At 35.4% G+C, this 20440-nt stretch overlaps 1 protein-coding gene across 1 annotated transcript in view; it reads right to left on the bottom strand.

The window, feature by feature from the left end:
* CFAP47 (cilia and flagella associated protein 47) overlaps positions 1-20440 on the bottom strand; it is a 259907-nt gene that overhangs the window by 67470 nt on the left and 171997 nt on the right. Inside the window, exons 53-57 of the mRNA XM_064710667.1 lie at positions 16204-16379; positions 13755-13862; positions 10131-10242; positions 2728-2832; positions 1000-1156 (exon numbers count right to left, since the gene is read on the bottom strand). Coding sequence (XP_064566737.1) covers positions 1000-1156; positions 2728-2832; positions 10131-10242; positions 13755-13862; positions 16204-16379 — 658 coding nt within the window. The remainder of the gene's footprint in view (positions 1-999; positions 1157-2727; positions 2833-10130; positions 10243-13754; positions 13863-16203; positions 16380-20440) is intronic.

The following is a 20440-nucleotide window of genomic DNA, read 5'->3' as shown; positions in this document are numbered from 1 at the left end:
CAACCAGAAACATAAATCCACAGTTTTTTAAACTCACATTTCTTCACTTATTCTATGTGTCTCAAACCCTAAATCCCAGCTTGAGTGTGTAACCATGGCTTAAAACTTACCTTTGAACAGGCTTGATTTTACTATTCTCTTATGGTTTGGTTGCTATTTGTCTTACATTTATTTATTTATGAAAATAAAACTGGAAGGTTTATCTTCAATTTTTGTTATTTGTAGATGTCAAGACATGCTTTGGCACCTGTTTTCTGATGGTACCTACATGTTACGTTCGAGTAGGCAGAGATTCAGAGAACCTTTTAAAGCCTTCTGATGCACTTGAAGTGAATTTTCCTCTTTGACTGAGTAAATTTTACTCATCAGTGAGAATGTGGGATTTAGAGCCTGAGTTCCTACAGCATTTGTGAAATCCCAGTATGGACAGTTACTTGTCAATCTCTGATAATTCTGGATCTCATATTATAATTTAAAGCAGGTTTGAAAATATTGATGAAACATGCTTGGAAGATCATCAGGAAAAAAACACAAAAAATACCAAAGAAAACCTTAAAAATGTTTTGCCCTTGTTATCTTACTAACTCCTTCAGTTATGCAGAATCTGATCAAGTAATATAAAATATTTAAAGTTAATTGAGGAACAAAAGCCAAGCATTAGTTATGTGGCTTAGGCACAGCTACCAAAACACATCCCAGAATTTCCTGTTGCCAAAGTGCTGCAGTGCAGAACACCCAGCCAGCAGCTGCACATCCACATGAGGCTGCATGACCTAAGAAGTCTTTTGTGCACAGCTGTTACAGGTTTGTGTCCTTCCCTATCTCCCACAGCACACTCTACAGAGTTTTCAGGGTGGGTGTGGACAATACACAAGAAGTCTATTGCTAAAAAATAAAATTAGTAAAATTTAATCACATCCCTTTCACGAACCCAAGGAGTTTAAATTTCTTATCTCAAAAAATAATAAAATTAAAAAAAAAGATTCCAAATCCCTGTACCTGCCAGCACGATATCTACCACCACATTCTCAGCTGTGGGATTTCTGAAGGATATGATGGCAGAGGAGTACTCTCCAATGCAGGCACTGGTGGTGGTGGTTTCCATGCGCTCAGGAGGAACTCCAGACCCCGTCAGGTGAAATATCCTCTCTCCAAACTGTGAATGGAACGTGCCATTGTTTATTATTTGATGAATCAGAGCTGGATGTTTTAAAGTATTTTGCCTACTTCTTTCCACTGTTCTGTGTCTCTGCTATAAGTGAACGTAAATTTTTGCTTTTATTTTTCTTTCTTCAAGCTGTTGTTACTCTAAGTATTGCTATCTGGAAATCAATACTTTCATTCTGGGATATGTTCATATCTCCTTTTTGTGTTTAATTTCTGTACTACTTCAAGCACACATATTTAACTTCCATCCAGCTGCTCAGAGCTTTCAGTCTAGGGAACGGAAAGATGTAGGTAGCTGCAAAAGCAGAATGCAAAGCACATATATTAAAACCTGAAAGCAGACAAAGTGAGAAGTTCTCTCCAGAAGACAAAGGAAGAAAGAAAATAATTCTTTGATGGGACAGCAGTAGAATCACACAACAAGCTAAAAATGTTACTCCAAGGACAATAATGAACATTAACCTTTAGACACAAAAAATCAAGGATATTGGAAAGAAACAGTAGATCTAAAATTTCTGTGGACCATCAAGTTTCAGAGAAGGACATTGTGTCCTCTTGAACTGACCTTGGATATATACTATTCATATTAGAATTGCTGTCTCCTTGTTTTTAATCCTTACTAAATATTTAAGAGAGATTCTGAAAATAAATGCTGTGCCAACACCACCTGCAAATAACCTGTCTTTTCAACATACTCTTTCAAGACAAAAAATTGCCACATGACTTCCTTCAGTATTTGTTCTCTACATATAAAAGAATATTTGCTTTTTAGTATTGCTTAAAACACTACTGAAAACTGCTGGTAGCACTCAACTGGAATAATTCACAGGTCAGCAGTGTTTTAGGATATCTGAAACTCAAAAAAAAAATACAGAGAGGAAATTGCACAGAAAGCAAAGGCTTCATTTAACCACATCTTGCATGATAAAATATTACCATTTACATTATAGTATCAGTTTTTCTTTTTTATTCCAGCTGTAGTTTAATAACACTTAGTAGGTCATGTTGATGACTCATGTCTCTGTATTTACTAGTTTCTCATTCAACTTCAGGAAAATTCACAGAAAAAAAAGAAGTCAACAATTCTAGGGTGTTCAAAGTAAAAAACATTTTCAGATAAAATGAAAGGAAGAATTCACTTTATCAAGTATGTGATTTTCTAAAATTCAGATTGGATAAAAAAATGAAACAATTTAATTTTGGCGAGGTTGGGAAAAACACCAAGAAATTTAATTTTAGAGGTGACATTCCTAAGAAGTGCCAGTCTTCAAGTGTTAAAACTAGCAGAACTCACTACTGAGCAAACTGAAATTATTCATTACCTGTTCTAGCTCTTAGGCCATTATGCCACATTTTAATACTGTAAACAGAACAATTTCTGTGTAAAACTAAGGATAAAACAAATTATAAGTTTTTACCATCTTCACGTTTGCTCTTTCATTATGCATCCAGTCACTAAACCTCATCTTGACCTACAGGATGAGTCTTTTACTTTCTTGCCTATCACAAATAGCACCTTATCTGAATCCCAAGTGTTGTGGGACAAGCACATTATCATACCTGTGGGCATTTTAAGGTTATTGTTGCCTTGTGGTTGCGCCTTCCAAGGGCAGAGGGACAGAATCTCACAGGCAGCTGACTGGTGGAATGAGGAGGGATAGCCAGCTGTACAAACACAAGAAAGAAGCAAAAGAAAGGAGGGGTAAGGGAGAGGAAATCAATTTTTTTGAGTCTCTGTTTTGTGCTTTGTACCAACAGTGCTGATGCGTATGTGATTAATGTGTTCCACACATTCCCCCCTCTCAGCCAGTGAGTTACTGCAGCAAACAATGCCAGGGGCAGTCCCTGCACATCCACTGCCCTGCAGCTCCAGGGCTGGGGCTACAACTGCTCCAAGGACACAGGCAGCAGCTCTCAAACGCCATTCCAACAGCACTGTGGTGTGATGGCACTGAAGGGTTATCACAGTGACCCCCACGGACGCAAACTGCCTCAGAAAGGAAATACATGCCAGGTTTCAATAAACCAGTGCTTTGTCTCTCTTCTGCTTACCTTTAGCAAAACCAACACTAAATAATGTTGCAGGTTTTCTCTTCACCTCAAGTATTCTACTTAAGACTCAATTGCATAGGCAAAAGCAGAGGAGCTGACTACCAACGGATTAACATCTGTTTTCAAGAAGCAGATAAGTAGGAAATGAATTGAATTATGAAAAAGAAAAATGCCAATGCTTTTAGAGTGTGATCAGCCAGAATCACTGAATACACAATCACTACGACTATTTCTTTAAAAAAAACCAGGTATTAGTTTTTTATTATATATGTATAAATAACACTTGCGCGTAAGAAGAGATAAAAAGGTGATTGATATCATGAGCAGTTAACCTGTGTTTCATAAAATGAATATAATTTGCAACAAATGAAAGTCAAGGCAACACCCTACAACAGCTGGAACTGACAAAACACAAATAAAACTACCAACTCTAGAAACTCCAGCAAAAAGCACATCTTTTAAGCTCCATGGCTTTCACTGGCCCGCCCCCAGGTGGGCCTTCCAGTCACTTGGCCAATCAGGATCCAATTAGCACCATCCCAGTGTGTGATTGATGGATAACTGCCAGTCAGAGGCTGGGTGAGCACCACACCAGTGTGTGATTGATTGATTGATTGATTGATTGACAGCTCAGCCAGGCTGGGGGGTCTGGGGTCACTGTAGCCCCACTAAGCAAGGCCTGGCCCATCCCCAGCCCCCTCATAGGGACACTGTCCTGGGACATTGATCTCATCCAGTCTCTGTTGGAATGGATGAATCCCATCCATCATCCAAGCCTTTGCTGCTCTTTCTCACTGCCCTGGGCTTTTGCTGTCATCCCAGAGCTGGGCCCAGGCAGGAGCCATACTGTTCCTGGTCCTGCCAGTCATCCCCTGGGTGTATTTATAGAGAGTTTCCTGGAATAAAACACCCATCCTTCCAAACACTGTTAAAATGATAACATATAAAAGCAAATCCTTAATGGAAAGGCCTTCAGGTTGCACCATATGGAAATATGCACATATAATACAGTAGTTCTACAATTTTATAAGGTTATTTGATTAGTATAGCTATCAAATATTGTCCAATTAGAAGAGCAATTGCTTAGGTAATTTTACCCCAGGTACTGCCCCATTGGAATTAGTCCAGGGGCTTCTTTGACCCATTTCTTGTGTCTTCTCAGACACAAGAGAGACACAAGTCTTTCTGGTTGGAAAACAAAACGTCCTTGTTGTAGGTTCTCTTCTTGAAGAGTATTTCAGGAATGTGTTAGAAGGTTAGTTTATTGTTCTAAAATGTAGGGATAAAAGGATAGAAAAAGTACTAGAAGCAACAAGCATGTATTAGCAGTCTCCAAAGCCACAAATATAGGAAAATATATAAAAAGCTAAAAATCTTTAGTCAGCAGTACCAGCTCAATGAGGGACAGGGATGTTGGTGTGCCTTGAACCACAGATATTCCTACTGATGGCAGTGGGAGGTAAGTTATGCAGAAGAGAGGACAGAGCTCAGGTGTGTTTAAGTAACACACCAAACTTAAAATGTTATTTTCTTTTTTGGGAGAGAAAGTTTTTAAGTAATTCATCAGGCTACTGCCATAACAGTTAATTAAACTTTCATTTGCAGTCCAGTTCCCACCTACTAGTCAGACCCATTTATCAAATGAAGACCTACAAATGGAGAAAGAACCTCATCAGAAAACATCCCCTCCCAAAATACTCTTTATTAAAATGAAAAACTAGGTAAAAACAGGATGGCAGAGACTATGACTACATCATTAAATTAACACTAAGATTTTTAAATATTGAGTAATTTCAGTGTAAGACATTCACATTACTTAGAATAATAACTCTTCCACAGAGATGCAAACAGACAGGAGTTTGATTTCCAATAAGTATTACTTGACATATTATCATTACTCAGAAAATCCACTGCCACAATGAATCAAAATAATCAACATGGAGCTATGATAATCCAGCAGACTGCCTGCTCTGAAAGCAGAAAGGATTTTTAATTTTTACACTATAGATTTGGTTTTAAAATTTCATTTTTAATTTTACAGTTTGTTGTTCTGTGAATCCAAAAGGTAATTTGTTTTGAGATAAGCTAAGCAAAAAAACCTTATGTACCTTCTACTGAAATCCAAAAAACATAAATTGTTCTAAAACTAGAATTGAAAATAATGCAAAAAATATATTTTAAGAAGGTAATGGAATCATTGAATTAAATATGCTGACGCTAACACATCTCCTGCCTTTCATTTTGTTAACATAAAAAAATGCCTTCCACAATAGTCATGTGAAAAGGAACTGTTATCATTGCTCTCCATAAGATCTCAGATATAACAGTTCCAGTATAGAAATTGAGTCTGGAGTTAACTATAAATACATTATTTCTGTTACAAAATGAAGAAAGGAGAAGAAATTTTATTAAATCTAAAAGCTTGTTCTCTACTCTGTACAAAACAATACCCATGGTCATTAAGAAAATCCTTAAAGCTTGCACACAGAGATTGCACTCCTCTCTGCCAGCCCTTTCCTATTAAGTTATTTGTCCTAAATAAAAGTTGGGTTTCAAAGCCAATCAGGAAAGAACTCAGCTTAATGGAAAAGGTTCAGGCTACTTTAAACCAGGAGAAGAGCAAATTGAAGAGTTACAGTGAAAGCATGTTTCTTTTAGGCCATGGAGATGATCCTGTTTGTAAGACTTTTTTGTACATAGTAAATATATGTGTATGTCAATATAATACACAAATATGTGAAATATATCAATGTATTTATATAAAGAAAAAACAGTAAACTGGGGGACACATTATTGATGATTGAAAATTTTCAGCTGTTAAATGCTGAACCTGAATCCCTTTCTGCTAAAGACAAAGAAAGCTGCAGTCAGGACAGAAACACCAAACTCAACATCCCAATGACTTTTTTCCCAGACACCCCTAATACCCAATATACTAATGAAAAACAAGAAGGAATTTTACAGTAAACTTATGAAAATTCACTTTCATTCTGGCTTTTAGATAATTTGGCAGCATTTCTAAAGTTATTAAGTTAGTTAAAGGTTTACAAGAAGGGAAACAAAAATTAAACCTAGCTTGTTAAAAAAAAAAAAATTCCAAACCCCTTTAAAGGGTATCCTTGAAATCTTTTATCAAATTTTTGAAAGAAATCCAAGATGTTATATTCCATTTAAACTGATTTAGGCTACAATTGCAAAGCCACCAGTAAGATATGCAGTCTTTTCTCATTTTTATCAGTTTACAAAGGGTAACAGAGCTGCTTCTAATTGACATGAAGCTGACAAAGGATTTAAAGCCTTTGAATTTCATTTAGACTTCATTATGCACACTGAAGTTCAGGAATACTTGAGCCTAATCCAACTGGACCTCAGGAAAGCATGTTATTAATGATGTCCATACTTGAAGTTGAATCAGCTCTATAGAAAATAATCCTTTGTGATATTTCAGTAATGCCCTTTGTTTCAAACTGAAACTGGAAAAACAAACTTCCACTCACATGGAAGTATGATAATAATATTGAATTTTTTTTAAACTCTGAAATATTAGTCAAAAATTTCGTTATTAATTTTAGGAAAATATCTTAAGAGAAGAAAAAAATTTCTTTGATGCCACTGTTTAATCTGATTTATCTAACATAACTCAGGGACTGAAGAAATCAATTTGAGATATTTTCTGATCAACAGCCCAGTACATTCAAAAGTCCTACATCTTAGATGACATAAAAACAAATATGGAAATTTACATGAAATATCAAAGTTATTGATCTGACTTTACTAACTGTCTTCAAATATAATGTATTTTCATTGCCCAATCCCATCTTCGATCTATTGTTAAAATAATTTTCTCTTTTATCTGAGGGTTGCACAAATCGTAATCTTTCTGCTAACAAGAAAGTATTATTTGCTTTAAAGAGAACAGAAACTTGAATGATTAAGATGGGAACCTTTTTCACACACAGCAAAGGCTTTGAAATGGGTATTAATATAAACCAATACCTGAAGCACTGAGCATGGTTTATAAGCAGTAATCTTCTGGAATTTGAATGCAGTGTTGTGTGGAGGTACTAAGCCTAGGATGCAAAATATTCAGGAGAAGTAAGAACATGTGGAGTGCTGTGTCCAGTTCTGGGCTCCCCAGTCCAAGAAAGACAAGGAATTACTGGAGAGGGTCCAGCAGAGCCCACAAAAGTGACTGGAGGTCTGGAGCATCTCTAATGAGGAGAGACAGCAGGAGCTGGGCCTGTTCAGTCTGGAGAAGAGACAACTGAGAGGGGACCTCGTCAATGTGTATATTGAAGAAGAAGAATGTAAAATTTGGTGGGTGATTGGTTGATGATTTATGATCATGGTTTGTAGTTTTGTTTGGTTTTTTGCGGGGGATTAGTTCTGGGGTTGGTTCTGTGTTTGTTTTGGGGTGGTCATGAAATGATGATGACTGTTGGTTATTGTTTTTGATACTAGGAAATATAGAGGAAGGTTAATTGAAAATGTATTGATGATAAGTGATTTGGATGATGTAGGGATATATGGTTTAATTATTTAATAAAAAAAATTAAAAATGTCAAGATAAAAGAAAATTAATGCATAAAATAGGATTTAAATATTAGTTCCTAGTAAATGATAAAACAATGCCAAACTCCTTCCAGTGTTGCCCAGTGACAGGAAGTTCCACCTCAATATGTATAAAAACTTCTTTCATGTGAGGGTGACTGAGCAGGCTGCCCAGAGAAGCTGTGGAATCTTCATCTCTGGAAATATTCAAAACCTGCCTGGAGGTGATACTGTGCAACCTCCTCTGGCTGAACCTGCTTCACCAAGGGTGTTGGATTAGATGATCTCCACCCCAATCATTGTCATTCTGTGATAAATGCCACCCTCTGACTTTCTCACCAAAACTGAAGGAATTTACATAACCTCTCCAAACACGGGTCTGTAATGAAAGAAACAGGTTGAAAAAGGGACAGCTACATGAAGTAAATATTAAGTACTTGCATTTAGCAAGCAAAGCCATCCTGTAACTGGAAGAACTACTACAATTAACTAGGAACATTTCAGAATTCAATCCATAATGATATACAGGACTGAGGATTATAATAAAAAGGAGAGAGAAAATTACTGCATTTAGTGTTGAACGTGTCTTTTCCAACACAAAGTAATGTAGCTATTGTTGATGTGTGAATCTCTGATGATAAATTATGGGAGCAGAGATATTTTTTTTCTTGTTAATTTCCTGCACAAGGTAATATGCAATCTGCAGCAGCCAAAAGCCACTATAGTTAAATCTAACCCACTTCTGTGGCAATGACCCAAACATAATACATTTATAATGATCCCAGACAATTAATATAGTTTGCATCCATTTTGTTTCTAAGCCCCTAATCAAATACCAATTCATTAAATAATTAGTAATAGCACTTGTTAGGGTTTACCCTAGTGTATAAAGACGTGTTATTGTGCATGACAGAAAAGACAGACTAGAAAAAACTTAATGTTTTATACTTTTAATTTAATGGAATCCTACATAGCAATATTTAGGGAAGCTGAGTAAATAAGTTTGATCTCCTTTAGCTGTTACCATCAGAACCACATTTCGGAACATTTGGTCTGGCTGTACTGCTACATTTAAGGCTGAAAACTGTTCAGTTTCTGAAAACTGAACCGATAATGACTATGTATCATTCCTCTATTTTCCCCATATGGTCCTTTGTATCTTCTATTTTATTACAATATTTCTCTCCCTGACTTTTAAAACATTTTGCAGGAATAGAATCATAAAATTGTGGAATAGTTTGCTTTGGAAGGGACCAACCAACTTTGGTATCTTCCCTGGATTACCTTATTCATATCTAGAAAAGGCACCATTTCACTATTTCTTTGTTGTCCAGCACACATTTATTTCTTCTTTTTTTTTTTTTTTTGTTTCTTTGTTTGTTTGGTTTATTTTTTGTTTGTTTGTTTTTGTGTTTTGTTGGTGTTGGTTTTGTTGTTGTTGGTTTTTTTTTTGGTGGTAAAGGTTCTGAATTCATATCCTGAGAGGCTGTGATGGAGGCGCTCAATGCCACTCATTCAGACGCAGAGTTTACATGCATCTATGCATCTTCCTTCCCCTTTTCTCATCTCCCCATCATGAAAAGGTCACATATTTCATAGAATCACCTTAATAATACCCAAAGAATTGCTCATGGGGCCTGTATTATTAACTAGTATTCAGTGGTCAAAAAGAAATATTTTTCTGAACCCTGACCGCCTAGAACTCTAGGAACTCTCAATGAACATACAAAAGCTGAGCCAACCTACACCATTGTTATTCCTAGAAAGGACATAAATGTTAGGCAGCAAGATGGAAGGGCTTCTGTGATGGAGGAGGAAAAAGTTGAGTACATGACAATAAGAGGGTTAAGAGAAATCACTCTCAAGGTAACTGAATTTGCAGAATAAAATGATTCTAGGTATTTGCTTGAAGCTTCTTTGCAACTACACTGATCAATTATTATTCATATTCCTTGCAAGTTGCTTATAATATTAGATATTCTTGTATTCTTCCATTAATAGTTTATCTACTAACCTAAATATTTACCTAGTTATTCTGTTGATTATTAGATACTTATAAATCTTCTACCCAGCTGCTTTGTTTACAACTTCTCCTTCTAATATCTCCTGAATTATTTACAACCTACACTGCAGTCCTGCTCAAAACCATTCCAGGAAAGAAAAAAACATCTGAACTTCAGCTTGAGTTGCTTTTCAAGTTTAATTGTTTTCTTCCTCAGGCTATAAAACCTCTAAAATATGTACTTAAAATGTCTAAAAGAGTGTATATTCTGAACACACAGTACAATACATAATTCAATTTGTTTTTAAAAGAAGGCTATCTTCTCTCCTTTTTGTGAAAACACAGAAATCTTACTTACAAGTTGTGTTGGGTCAGTCTCAACTGCAAAATGGCAGGGGTCGCTGTTAACCACTTGTAGCACCAGAGTGTCATTAGTAGGATTAGTAAGAGGTAGGTGTGTAAGAGTCCATCTGGAAAAAAATCATATACACAACGATGATTTATTACAAAGCTCCTTCCATTATATGTCATTATGCATAATGACATTATTTCCTGAAAAGTTCTGGATTTTTTTTTATTTTCAACATAATAAATAAGTTTTATTGCATTGGCATTTCCCCACTAGTGTGGAAACTTATTTAGTAACTTAAATTATTATTAATAATCATTATTAATAATAATAAATTCTGAATTCATTCAATGTTTCATTTTGTTCATTTGTTGAGTTTTTTGTTACAGCATAATCATAGAATCATTATGTTCCATATGTAGATTATATTTTCTAATGAGAATAGTGACCCTCCCAGAACAAAGATAGGAGTATGCTGATTGCTTAAATCAGTTGGCCCTCTATTTTACAGACTTTCCTTCTTTATTTATTAAAGAATATTCATGAGATAATTTCAATATGGAGAAAATTTTAAAAATAATTCATAAGACTCCCAAAATTTCCTCTATTCTAGTCAAAATATCACATTTTTTGTTTTCAGTGAAGTTATATGGCCATAAATCACATTCTTGTTGTAATACCAAGGGACACAGAGAAGAGGTTCAAGGTGAATAAGTGAAAACAGTAAATAAGAAAAGTTTGAAAAATGAGATACATATATTGGTTTTGCTGTAATTTATCTCCTAATGGATATTCCCTGTAGTCAAAGCTGTGGCAGGTCAACTGCCAGATTGCTGCACATATTTATCATCTGGAAAAAATTAGTCCGTTAATCATAGCTAAATCAGTAAGGAAAAAGAAAATATAAAAAGCAACATTCAGTAGATATTTCAGTCCAGCTTTATGACTGTAACTTCAGACCCTAAAACCTGTTAACAGGTGGATTCCTTCCTACCCATGCAGTGGCAAAAATCCCCAGCAGTGAGCACCAGAATTGATTCTGACTAACACTGTCAGAGCATTGTATCATTGAGTCTCAAAACCTGAGAGTAAAGAAATATTAGGAAACTTTCACACATGAACTTCAGACTCACTTGATAATTCTCATTTTTCACATTTATCCTCTCTACTATTTTTTTTTTTTTTTTTGGCCTGGTCTCCTTCATATGTAATACTTTGTCAAAGAGAAAACTAAGTTGGAATATCTGAAATTTCAGGAATTACTCGACTGTTAGAGGTTCTTCAAGTCATCAAAATCCTGCCACCCCACACAGATTGACTATGATGGTTATGCTGGACAAATTGTTGCATGTGGCAGTAAATTCCAGATCACTGTGAGCATCATTCAACTGACTCATCTTCAATGACTCCACTGTGGAGCCCATAACAGGATGTATAAGGAAAGATGAAAAATATCAAGGAGAAGGTTTCCCTCCCTAGAGACATATGCTAAGGGATGTGTTAAATCTACCTTGGCACAAACAAAAAGCAAATCTGACTGTGATAGCCCCAGAACTTCAGGGAATATGAAGAAGGACTAAACTGCGTTTTTTTTTTCCTCTTTCAATAATTATTTAATTGATTCTAAGTTATCAGTGGGATCTTGGCCCTAATCCAATTCTAGGTAATGTTTTAAGGACACAAATACCCAATTTTTTCAGATCAATAGAAAAAAGAATATAGTGAGGACACAATGAAAAACATTATTCTTATATTCATATGCTAATGTGTCTTCTGCATTCAGGGAAAAGGGAGTAGAATGAAAGTAAATCTGTTAAAAATTACAAATCTTCACCAACCAGAAATGCTTCAAACATTTGATGATGTTTACAGTTCACATCTCTGGATACATAGCAAAGAATTACATCCATTCAAAAAATTCCCAAACTGATATCTTTTTTAGACAATACACAGATGTCTACCTGCACTGCCTTTATATATTCAACATACATTAATGCAGCCAATTTATTTGGACTGCCTCCTCTTTTCATGAGGCAGAGAAATCCCCAGTAACCTCAATGGCATCATTGACTGCCATTGTCCAACACTTTGCACTTCAACAAGAGTGCTGATGACATTATGCTGGCACTGCTGGGCACCACCAACAAGAGCCTGGCACCATTCTCTTGGCACCCACTTTGTGCTATTTATATGTATTGATGAGATGCCCTCCCAGCCTTCTCCTCCCCAGACTAAAGAGGAACAGCTCTCACAGACTCTCCTCACAAGAGAGATGCTCCAGACCCCTCCTCATTCCTGTGGCCTCTGCTGGACCCTCTCCAGTAGCTCCTTGACTTTCTTGTACCACGGAGCCCAGAACTGGACACAGTGTTCCTCCACATATTTACAAATGCATAGGAAATACAGCATGCATGTACTTGTAAAGGGAAAAGAAATCTCATTTGAAGAAAATAAAGCATAGGCTTTGAGGAGTTTTAGATAAGAGTTTTAACAGGAAGAGTTGCAGTTAATGGAGCTAATCTTTTCCCACATCCATTTTACTTGCAGTAGGAAAGGATGACTTGCCATTTTCCACTAGACCATTTGTGCATGTAGTTTTCAGGCAGTGTATGTCAGAGAAAATTATGAGTGCCAGAATAGAAAGGTTTTAAGTAATTCCTAATTCCTAGCAAGAGTCTACATAGTAGAGAAAAATTATGGTTTTTTACTCCAGTCAGCCCAGAATTTTAAAGTAAAAGCCAGGAAATAGCACAACTTTTTTTCTTTAGAACATAATAAGAAAGGCATTGTCAGTTATCTTCAGTCTGTGCATCATATTTGAGCAGCAGAATATATTCACTCACAAAAATTTAATCAGGTAAAATTTCATGTTGTGCTCTCTAACAACATTTCTGCTCAGTCTGTAATGCCTGTTAACTACAGATTTAGCCAAAGATACAATGAGGGGGAATTTAGCATGCAGAAGAGCAGTGTGTCCACAGAAACTATTAGGAAGTGGAGGTAATATGTGGAAAAGCACTGCTGAAGTTTTGACATTCTTCAAAGTCTTATCCTCAAATTTTTAGTTTATGTCTTGAAAGTCAGAACTGAACTCAACATTATGCTGTTAAAATGCACATTGAAATTTTGTTGAAGGATGGTAATAATTGGGTTAATTTCTCTAAGGTGTCCATTTTCTTAACATTTGCAGTGTTTCCACCATGTCTGTCCCCAGGACCAGCAGGACAGAAGTTGCACTATTTTATATCTTGAGAGGTAAAAAGATACTCCTTACTGGTATACAAGCATTTAAAAAGCAGGATTTTCAGTAAATTCCTAGTTCAGAGAGAAGGAAAGAAACAGAAAATAAAGCAAATCTACAGAGCTCTGTACAATGGATCTGGGTACTTACATTCTGCAGTACTGTTAAAATTATTTCTACAAAAATGATTCAGAGGAAGTTTACATAGAGGCTAAAATTTCATTTCAATTATTTTTCTGTAAGGAATATTTCACCTACCTGCAAATATATCTAAAAAAATATTCTGCAATCTACTACAGCAGACATAGAGCACTATTCTGAGTTTAAACTCTTCATATGTTTTCCATGATACCTAAAAGCAGAGACCCAGTCCAGCACCATGAACTACTCACTTTCCAAGCTCACATCCTATATCAGGCAGGGCAGCTGGTGATGGCTTCTCCACATTGAACTTCAGGGCATACCAAAACTCTCCAACCACATCTGACCGGAACATGACACTAAAAACAGATGCAGAAGCTTAACATGACAGCTTTTTTTCAGATATTTAAAAAAAAACCCAAACAGATTAAAATTGAGGAGAAACCTAATGATTTCAGCACAGTGATTTCTTTAATTAGATCATATTTTTCTTCTAACAGTTTTCACTGGTATTTGAATTCAGCCACCAAGTGTAATAATATTTAGAATTCCCGATGCAACAAAATCTCTTCTTCATCTTTCTTAAACTCAACCAATAAAATTCATTATAAAAATAATTCATTAAAAATAAAATTCAATTTTTTTTTTGTTAGCTAAAGCTGGTTGCTTTTATCAAAAATACAACCCAAACATATTTCAGCTTATAAGAGAAAGCTTTAATTTCATTTCACTATCACAGTATTTTCTTTTTAGTCATTTTGAAGGGCAAAGTAACAGAAATACTATACAATAATTTTAAAAAGGAAATTTTTTTCAAATCTAGTGGTAAAGTGAGAAATAGATATAGACACATCCCTATAAGCATGGCAAAGAGATACACCTCAAGGAATATTCAATATATTGCATTGATATACAATCAAGGATTGTCATGACTGAAAATTGCGTCCTGCTGGGTGAGATATGTACAGAAATATATTTCAGTTACAGACACTCTAATACAGTCCTTTCCTATTGCAGAATTTCTTTTCTATTTCTTGAGGATTTTTGAGTAGCTGAGTCATAATAATATTAAACCAAAGCACTGGAAGCATATAAAAACTCAGAAGAAATGCACTGTACAAACCCATGACCCTCTAAGGATGAGTTCTTTTTCTAAATTATAGATAACTATGTCTATTCCATGACTTTATGGTTCCAGACCATGCCCTGTGCCAACAGAGCTTTTAAAGTGAGCATAAAACAGCTCTAGGAAAGAATCAACCATTTGAAAAGGTACACCTGCCACATTCCCTTTTTCCAACAGCTCTTCCCAGCTGCTAACATAGCAAAGGAAACAGAGCATGGTTTCAGAAAAAGAAGTTAATAGTGTGGATGTAATGTGCAAGTACCTCTGCCCAGCTGTAACTGCAGCCTGTGGGAGCTACTGCAATTTAAAAGAGCTATTGCCCACTTCTGAAGCAAAACTGCAAAACCATTTGGAGAATGTCCACATGTGCTTTACTTCACCTCTGCATATATCCCCTAAGCCCCAGCCCACCAAAGCTGAGCCCAAAATTTTTTCCTGTTAAAATAAACATTTATCTTTTATTTGGAAATTCTGCACTTGAAAAATATTGAAAAATATTTTAATACCAGAAATATTATCTGGTACGAAAAACAAAAGATGAGCTCTATGCTCATCTTCAGTTTAAGATAGCATAATTTCTACAAAATAAAGATACTTACTAGAGTTATGAAAGTACTCATTTTTATAAAACAGTATTATTTGAATCTGTATCACTCAATGGTATATGACATTATTCTGGTCTTTGGAAAAATCAATACAAGCAAATTGAATAAATCTCTGAATGGATTTTGACTTTGAAAATATTCTTTCAAAACTGGTCAGATGTCTCTGCCCTCCTCTTAAATGCCCACCCCAGCCTCCACCCCATCCCCATATTTTTGCCAGTCAGTTGAGATAACTGAAAAACAGAGAATTGTTTTTCAATTAGCCTTTAGACTAAATAATGCTTTGGTAACCAAATTCCAGAAAGTAAGCTTTGCAATTCTACACTGTTCAATTACTTGCTGAACTGTTTTAGTTGAAACTAAGACCAAGAGGTCATCTGTCTTTTTATTGCTAATTAAGATATCTGCAGGTTTTCACTGGGATTTCCAATGTAATGAAAAAAATTTAATTTAAAACCTCCCCATATTCATGTAGTGGATCATGGTTAAGTAACAGAAGATCATGAAGGTAAATGGATTTAAGTGAAGAGAGTTAAAGGGTTCTCCACATGTTTTAGTTTGTTTTTTACAATTTCATTTCTTCCCAGAAGAAAATGAAATTGTGCTATTCCCTTTACAGAACTTAAAAATTAAAATAAAACAACTGTTCAGAAGTTTTCAAGGGGGGCTTCTAACATTAAGTAAGTTTCTAAAAACATTGTTCCCTAAATTGTAATGAACTAGAGTTCACTGCAATTATTCTATTGTAGGAGTTATTCTATTGCCTGTCAATAATGCTTTTTCCCTGAGAGGAAAGCTACTGTTAGGGACACAATACTTTTAAAGCTGGAAATTTTCTTAATTCCATTTAATAACTTCTGTGGTAGTTTTTAGGGCAATATTTTCATCAAGGAACTTAGGTTTCAATGAAAGTAGTCAATTTATTAGTAAAACAGCCACAATTACAAGTACCAAAACTCTACCCCATACCTTCCAGCAAAAGCACCAACAGCAGCTGCAGAAAACGTCAGGTGATATGAAAATGTTTGTTTGGGCTTGAGAATGAAAGAGTTTTCCCCAAATAGGGATGGATGGTCCAGCAGCACACTCATCTTGAGAACTTTATTGGTAGGATTAGTGATGGGAATATTAATTCCAACAGTATCCTAGAAAAAAAAATCCAAAATCACAAAATTAATTATGAGCAATTACACTTAAAAGACATTTCTCAAAAAAGTGTAAGGTACTTACTCATTATTTACACTTATGCAAACTGAGGCTGCACCTTTGTTTGATGTGTGAACTACCCATAAAAAGCCAAATTACAGCTAGAAACATTTCAGATAACCTTCAAATTGTAAACACTTTTTAATTCCATAAATACAGAAAAGTTCAAATCTTCATGGTTGGTCTGCATTTAAACAGCTCACTTCACCTTCCAAGATATGACCAAGGCTTGCCAAAATACACCTCCTAAGCCCATCTGCTGTAATGCCAAGCAGGTAAAATCTCCAAACTGTCTCCCAACAGCCAAGCAATTGGAAAATTCCACAAATAACTGCTTTGCAAACTGGCAAATGATTAGGCTGAATTCTGCTGGATCTGGTCCCTTAATTTATAAGTTACAACATAATACTTGACATTAAAACAACACCACCACAATAAATGTTCCCTCTCTTACTCCTTTAGGCCATTTCCCTCACTAGTAATCTCTGTATCTTTGTTTAAAGTCCAGGGGAAGGACCATCTTTCCTTGACCACCTGGAAAACATTGGTACAGTTAAAAGTGCATAAAAAACTCCAGTTACTGTAATAAAACAGAGCCAAAATATGGTCTCATTAGATAAATCTGCATATTTTACACCTTTAGGATGAGCAGGAATTGGGCAGAGAGAGCTCACTCTGCACAGCTGCTACATTTCAGCATAGTTCCTTTTGCTGTAAGTTAGAAATGGTGTAAATCCATCCTGTGTGCCCTGTGTGCATCAATGTCAATACAATTCATGAAATAAAGCACTTTGAATAGACTAGAAGGAATTTACTAATAAAGGCAGCACACTGTGATAATCCAGGAGGCACATCTGCAGTTTAAAATATATATGTTCTATTTATATATATTTATCCATAGAAAATACACAAAATCAAAAAATAAGAATATGTATTTATTTCTCTGTACCTATATTTGTGTCTATTCTTTTTTGTTCTCTTTTCTTTGCTCTAACCAAGCAGTTTATTTCAAAATCCACGTTGGTTTGGCTTTTTTTAACATGTAGTGATTTGCTTCTCACAGCAAAATTATTCCACATAGTTGTTTTTTTTAAAGTAAATAATTCAAGTTACAATATGAAAGGAGAAAAATATAAAATGCCTATTAAAATTAATAACACACTAAAAATGAATATGAAATACTTTTATGACCCCACACAGAGCTGCCTCCCACTGATTTCAGCCTGCCTATGATTTGGTAAATTTCTATATATTTCCATTTATAGACAATGACTACTGGAATATACATAAAACACATTTAATGTTCTACAGATGGCAAGATTACACCAACAATTTAAATCATTTAAGTGCCTTGCATCAGTAAAATGGCATTTAAATTTGCCATAAAATATTTTAAAGCTCAGATTAATAGTTTTTACTGGTGTAAACAAGTTTCTAAATCTATCTACCATTTTATTGCCAAAGGCTTCATAACAATTTTATTGTAAAGCATCTACATGCTGTGTTAAAAAAATACTTTTACAGTAAAAAGGAAATATGGGACAGCTGATTTGGAAAAAAGCAACAACTATGAAAGAAATCTTTTTAATCTTGTACACAAAGGAAATTTTACATTGCCAGTATTATCATAAAACAATTTTCTCTTGCCAGTATAAAATGAATGCTTAAGGTGATGTATTTCCCTGGAATTTCCCAGGAAAATTGCCTGGAATTGCCATACACATTTCAATGATCTGCTAATTCATAGATGGTAATAAGAGCAGATGTATATTTATCAGCAAAAAAAAAAATATATATACATACTATCTCTCTCTCTCCCTCTCTCTCTTTCTATATATATATGTAACTTTTTTTGTGTTTCTAGGTCTTATTGGATTGTTATGGAGGCATAGAACTAGGATAAATAACAAAATGCCCATAAAATGCCCATGCAATTGCTAAGAGTTCTATTTTTCTTATTTTTCTTGAAAGTGCCATTTTATCAGACTGAATGTAAAAGAAGAACATCACAGGCAATTTCCTAACACATTTATAGTCATTAATTTAGTTCCACATTTCAGTGCTGAGTATTTTATAAACATTTTGATAGAGGAGAAATGTAAAAGTTGAAAAAAGAAGGAAATTAATCTCTTTCCTCAAACATTTCTTATATCAAGGCTGCCAGTCACCAAAATAGAGCCCCTTTTGTGCAATATGTCATGCTATTATTCCTTCAGAACTTTCAATTACCCAATTCTTGTACAGTTCAGGTTATTTACAATAATCTCACCAGAGTTAAAATTAAATAAAACAAAATGTAAATATGAGATAACATTTATTCTCTGTGGAAATTGAAAAAAACAATGGACTTCTAACACTCAATCCTTCATTAATAGCCTGTCTATGCATAGGTTTGATACTTTGTAAACCACACTCTTGTTTCAAAAGATGCTCACCATCCTCAATTGATCATTTGTGATATTATACTTGTGCGCTGAAATATTTTCCTGACATATTTTTTCCCAAAGACTTTCTGATCATTCCTTTCTCTATTTCCTTCTTTGAGCAATTGGATCTAATTTATTTAAGTCCATAATACACAATTTTACTTTTATTAATGTATACACTGCACTGAACTATCAACTAATCCTCTTCTAAGTTCAACAAGGTAATTTGCAGGAAGATGGACACATTCTACAGTTACTGTGCATAACAATTCTCTGTGTTCCATCTTCAATAATAACCCTGTTCTCACCAGCATGTGTCAATAAAAACCCTGCCTGGCCAAGGTGTCTAAGAGACTGACTACAATTCTTATTCTTTAGAAGAACTGTTTTAAATTAAAATCCAATTTCATTAAGGAGAATGCATTCATTACACATTGTTTGAAGCTTTTTTAATCCATGGACCTTGAGGTGAAAGCATTTGGATTTGCTCCCGAGTTTGCCAGGCTGTGGCTACAGAAGCAAATTTTTAAGTTGAGTAAGCAGCAGGAAAGTTATTTTTATGTGCCTAGTGAGATAATGCAGCAGAAAATCTTCCCTTTGTGAGTTCTTGTCCAAATCATGGTTCCTCAAGATGGACAAGTAACAAGTGCCTTCTTTCTCTGCGCTGCACCTGACAAGCAGGAATGTTGCTCACACAAGGACTGAACCTGGAATGGTGGCAACAATATTTTTCAATATTTGTTGAAAAAACAGATCCTGGCTTCTCTGTTCCATAGGCTCAAAATGACCAAACCTTTCAACATCCCCATCAGTGTCTACATGTCAGTAGCAGGAGTTAGAGTCTCCTGCTGTAGTCTCATTATTAACTCATTTCTGTTTCTTGGAACAAAAGAGGCTCCACTGAGTTCAGCAGCAGCAGTTGAGAACAGTTTGAGAAGAGGGCCACATTCAATACAGCTCAGCCCAGTTTGGTCAAACTACTTCTAGAAATCAGTTCTGGCTCTTGAAGTGCTTGATGCAAAGTGTCCCCAGGTCACAGCTCACCATCCTTTTCCCCACACACCCCAACGCAGACACCCATGCCCACACTCAGCTGGGCCTTTCTGGCACTCATCATTCACACATGGAACTCCCCTGTCCTGGGGCACTGTGTCCTTCAGGCTCCCTATTCACTCCTAAGTAAATGGAGAAGATCTTTGTGGAGTGAACCATCCCCCTCACTGTACAAGCTACCTAAGCTCCTTTTTTTTGCTTTTTTTTTTTCTGAGATGTAAATGAATTTCCAAGATAATCCTCTCCTTTCCACACAGGGTTATGAGGCTAGAAAACCACAGCATTGCTATTCTCTTGATACTGTTTTTTTTCCATTTTACTTGGCATATTTTGCCTTATAAAACATCAGCTCTCAAAAAGGCACCAACTGTTCATCAGCAGTGAAGTCTATCAGAACAGCAGATTGAACTGCTTGAAATTTAGGACTAAACACCTTAAGCAAATTATATATTTGTAAAACCTGCTTAGCAAGGAATCCATTCTTATTGCAGTACAGGAAATTAACTAGAAGGGAAAAATTT

This window comes from Zonotrichia leucophrys, chromosome 1 (genome assembly GCF_028769735.1).
Source record: "Zonotrichia leucophrys gambelii isolate GWCS_2022_RI chromosome 1, RI_Zleu_2.0, whole genome shotgun sequence".
NCBI classification, from domain to species: domain Eukaryota; kingdom Metazoa; phylum Chordata; class Aves; order Passeriformes; family Passerellidae; genus Zonotrichia; species Zonotrichia leucophrys.
The sequence above is the reverse complement of the archived record's forward strand: the minus strand, read 5'-3'. Positions and strand labels throughout refer to the sequence as shown.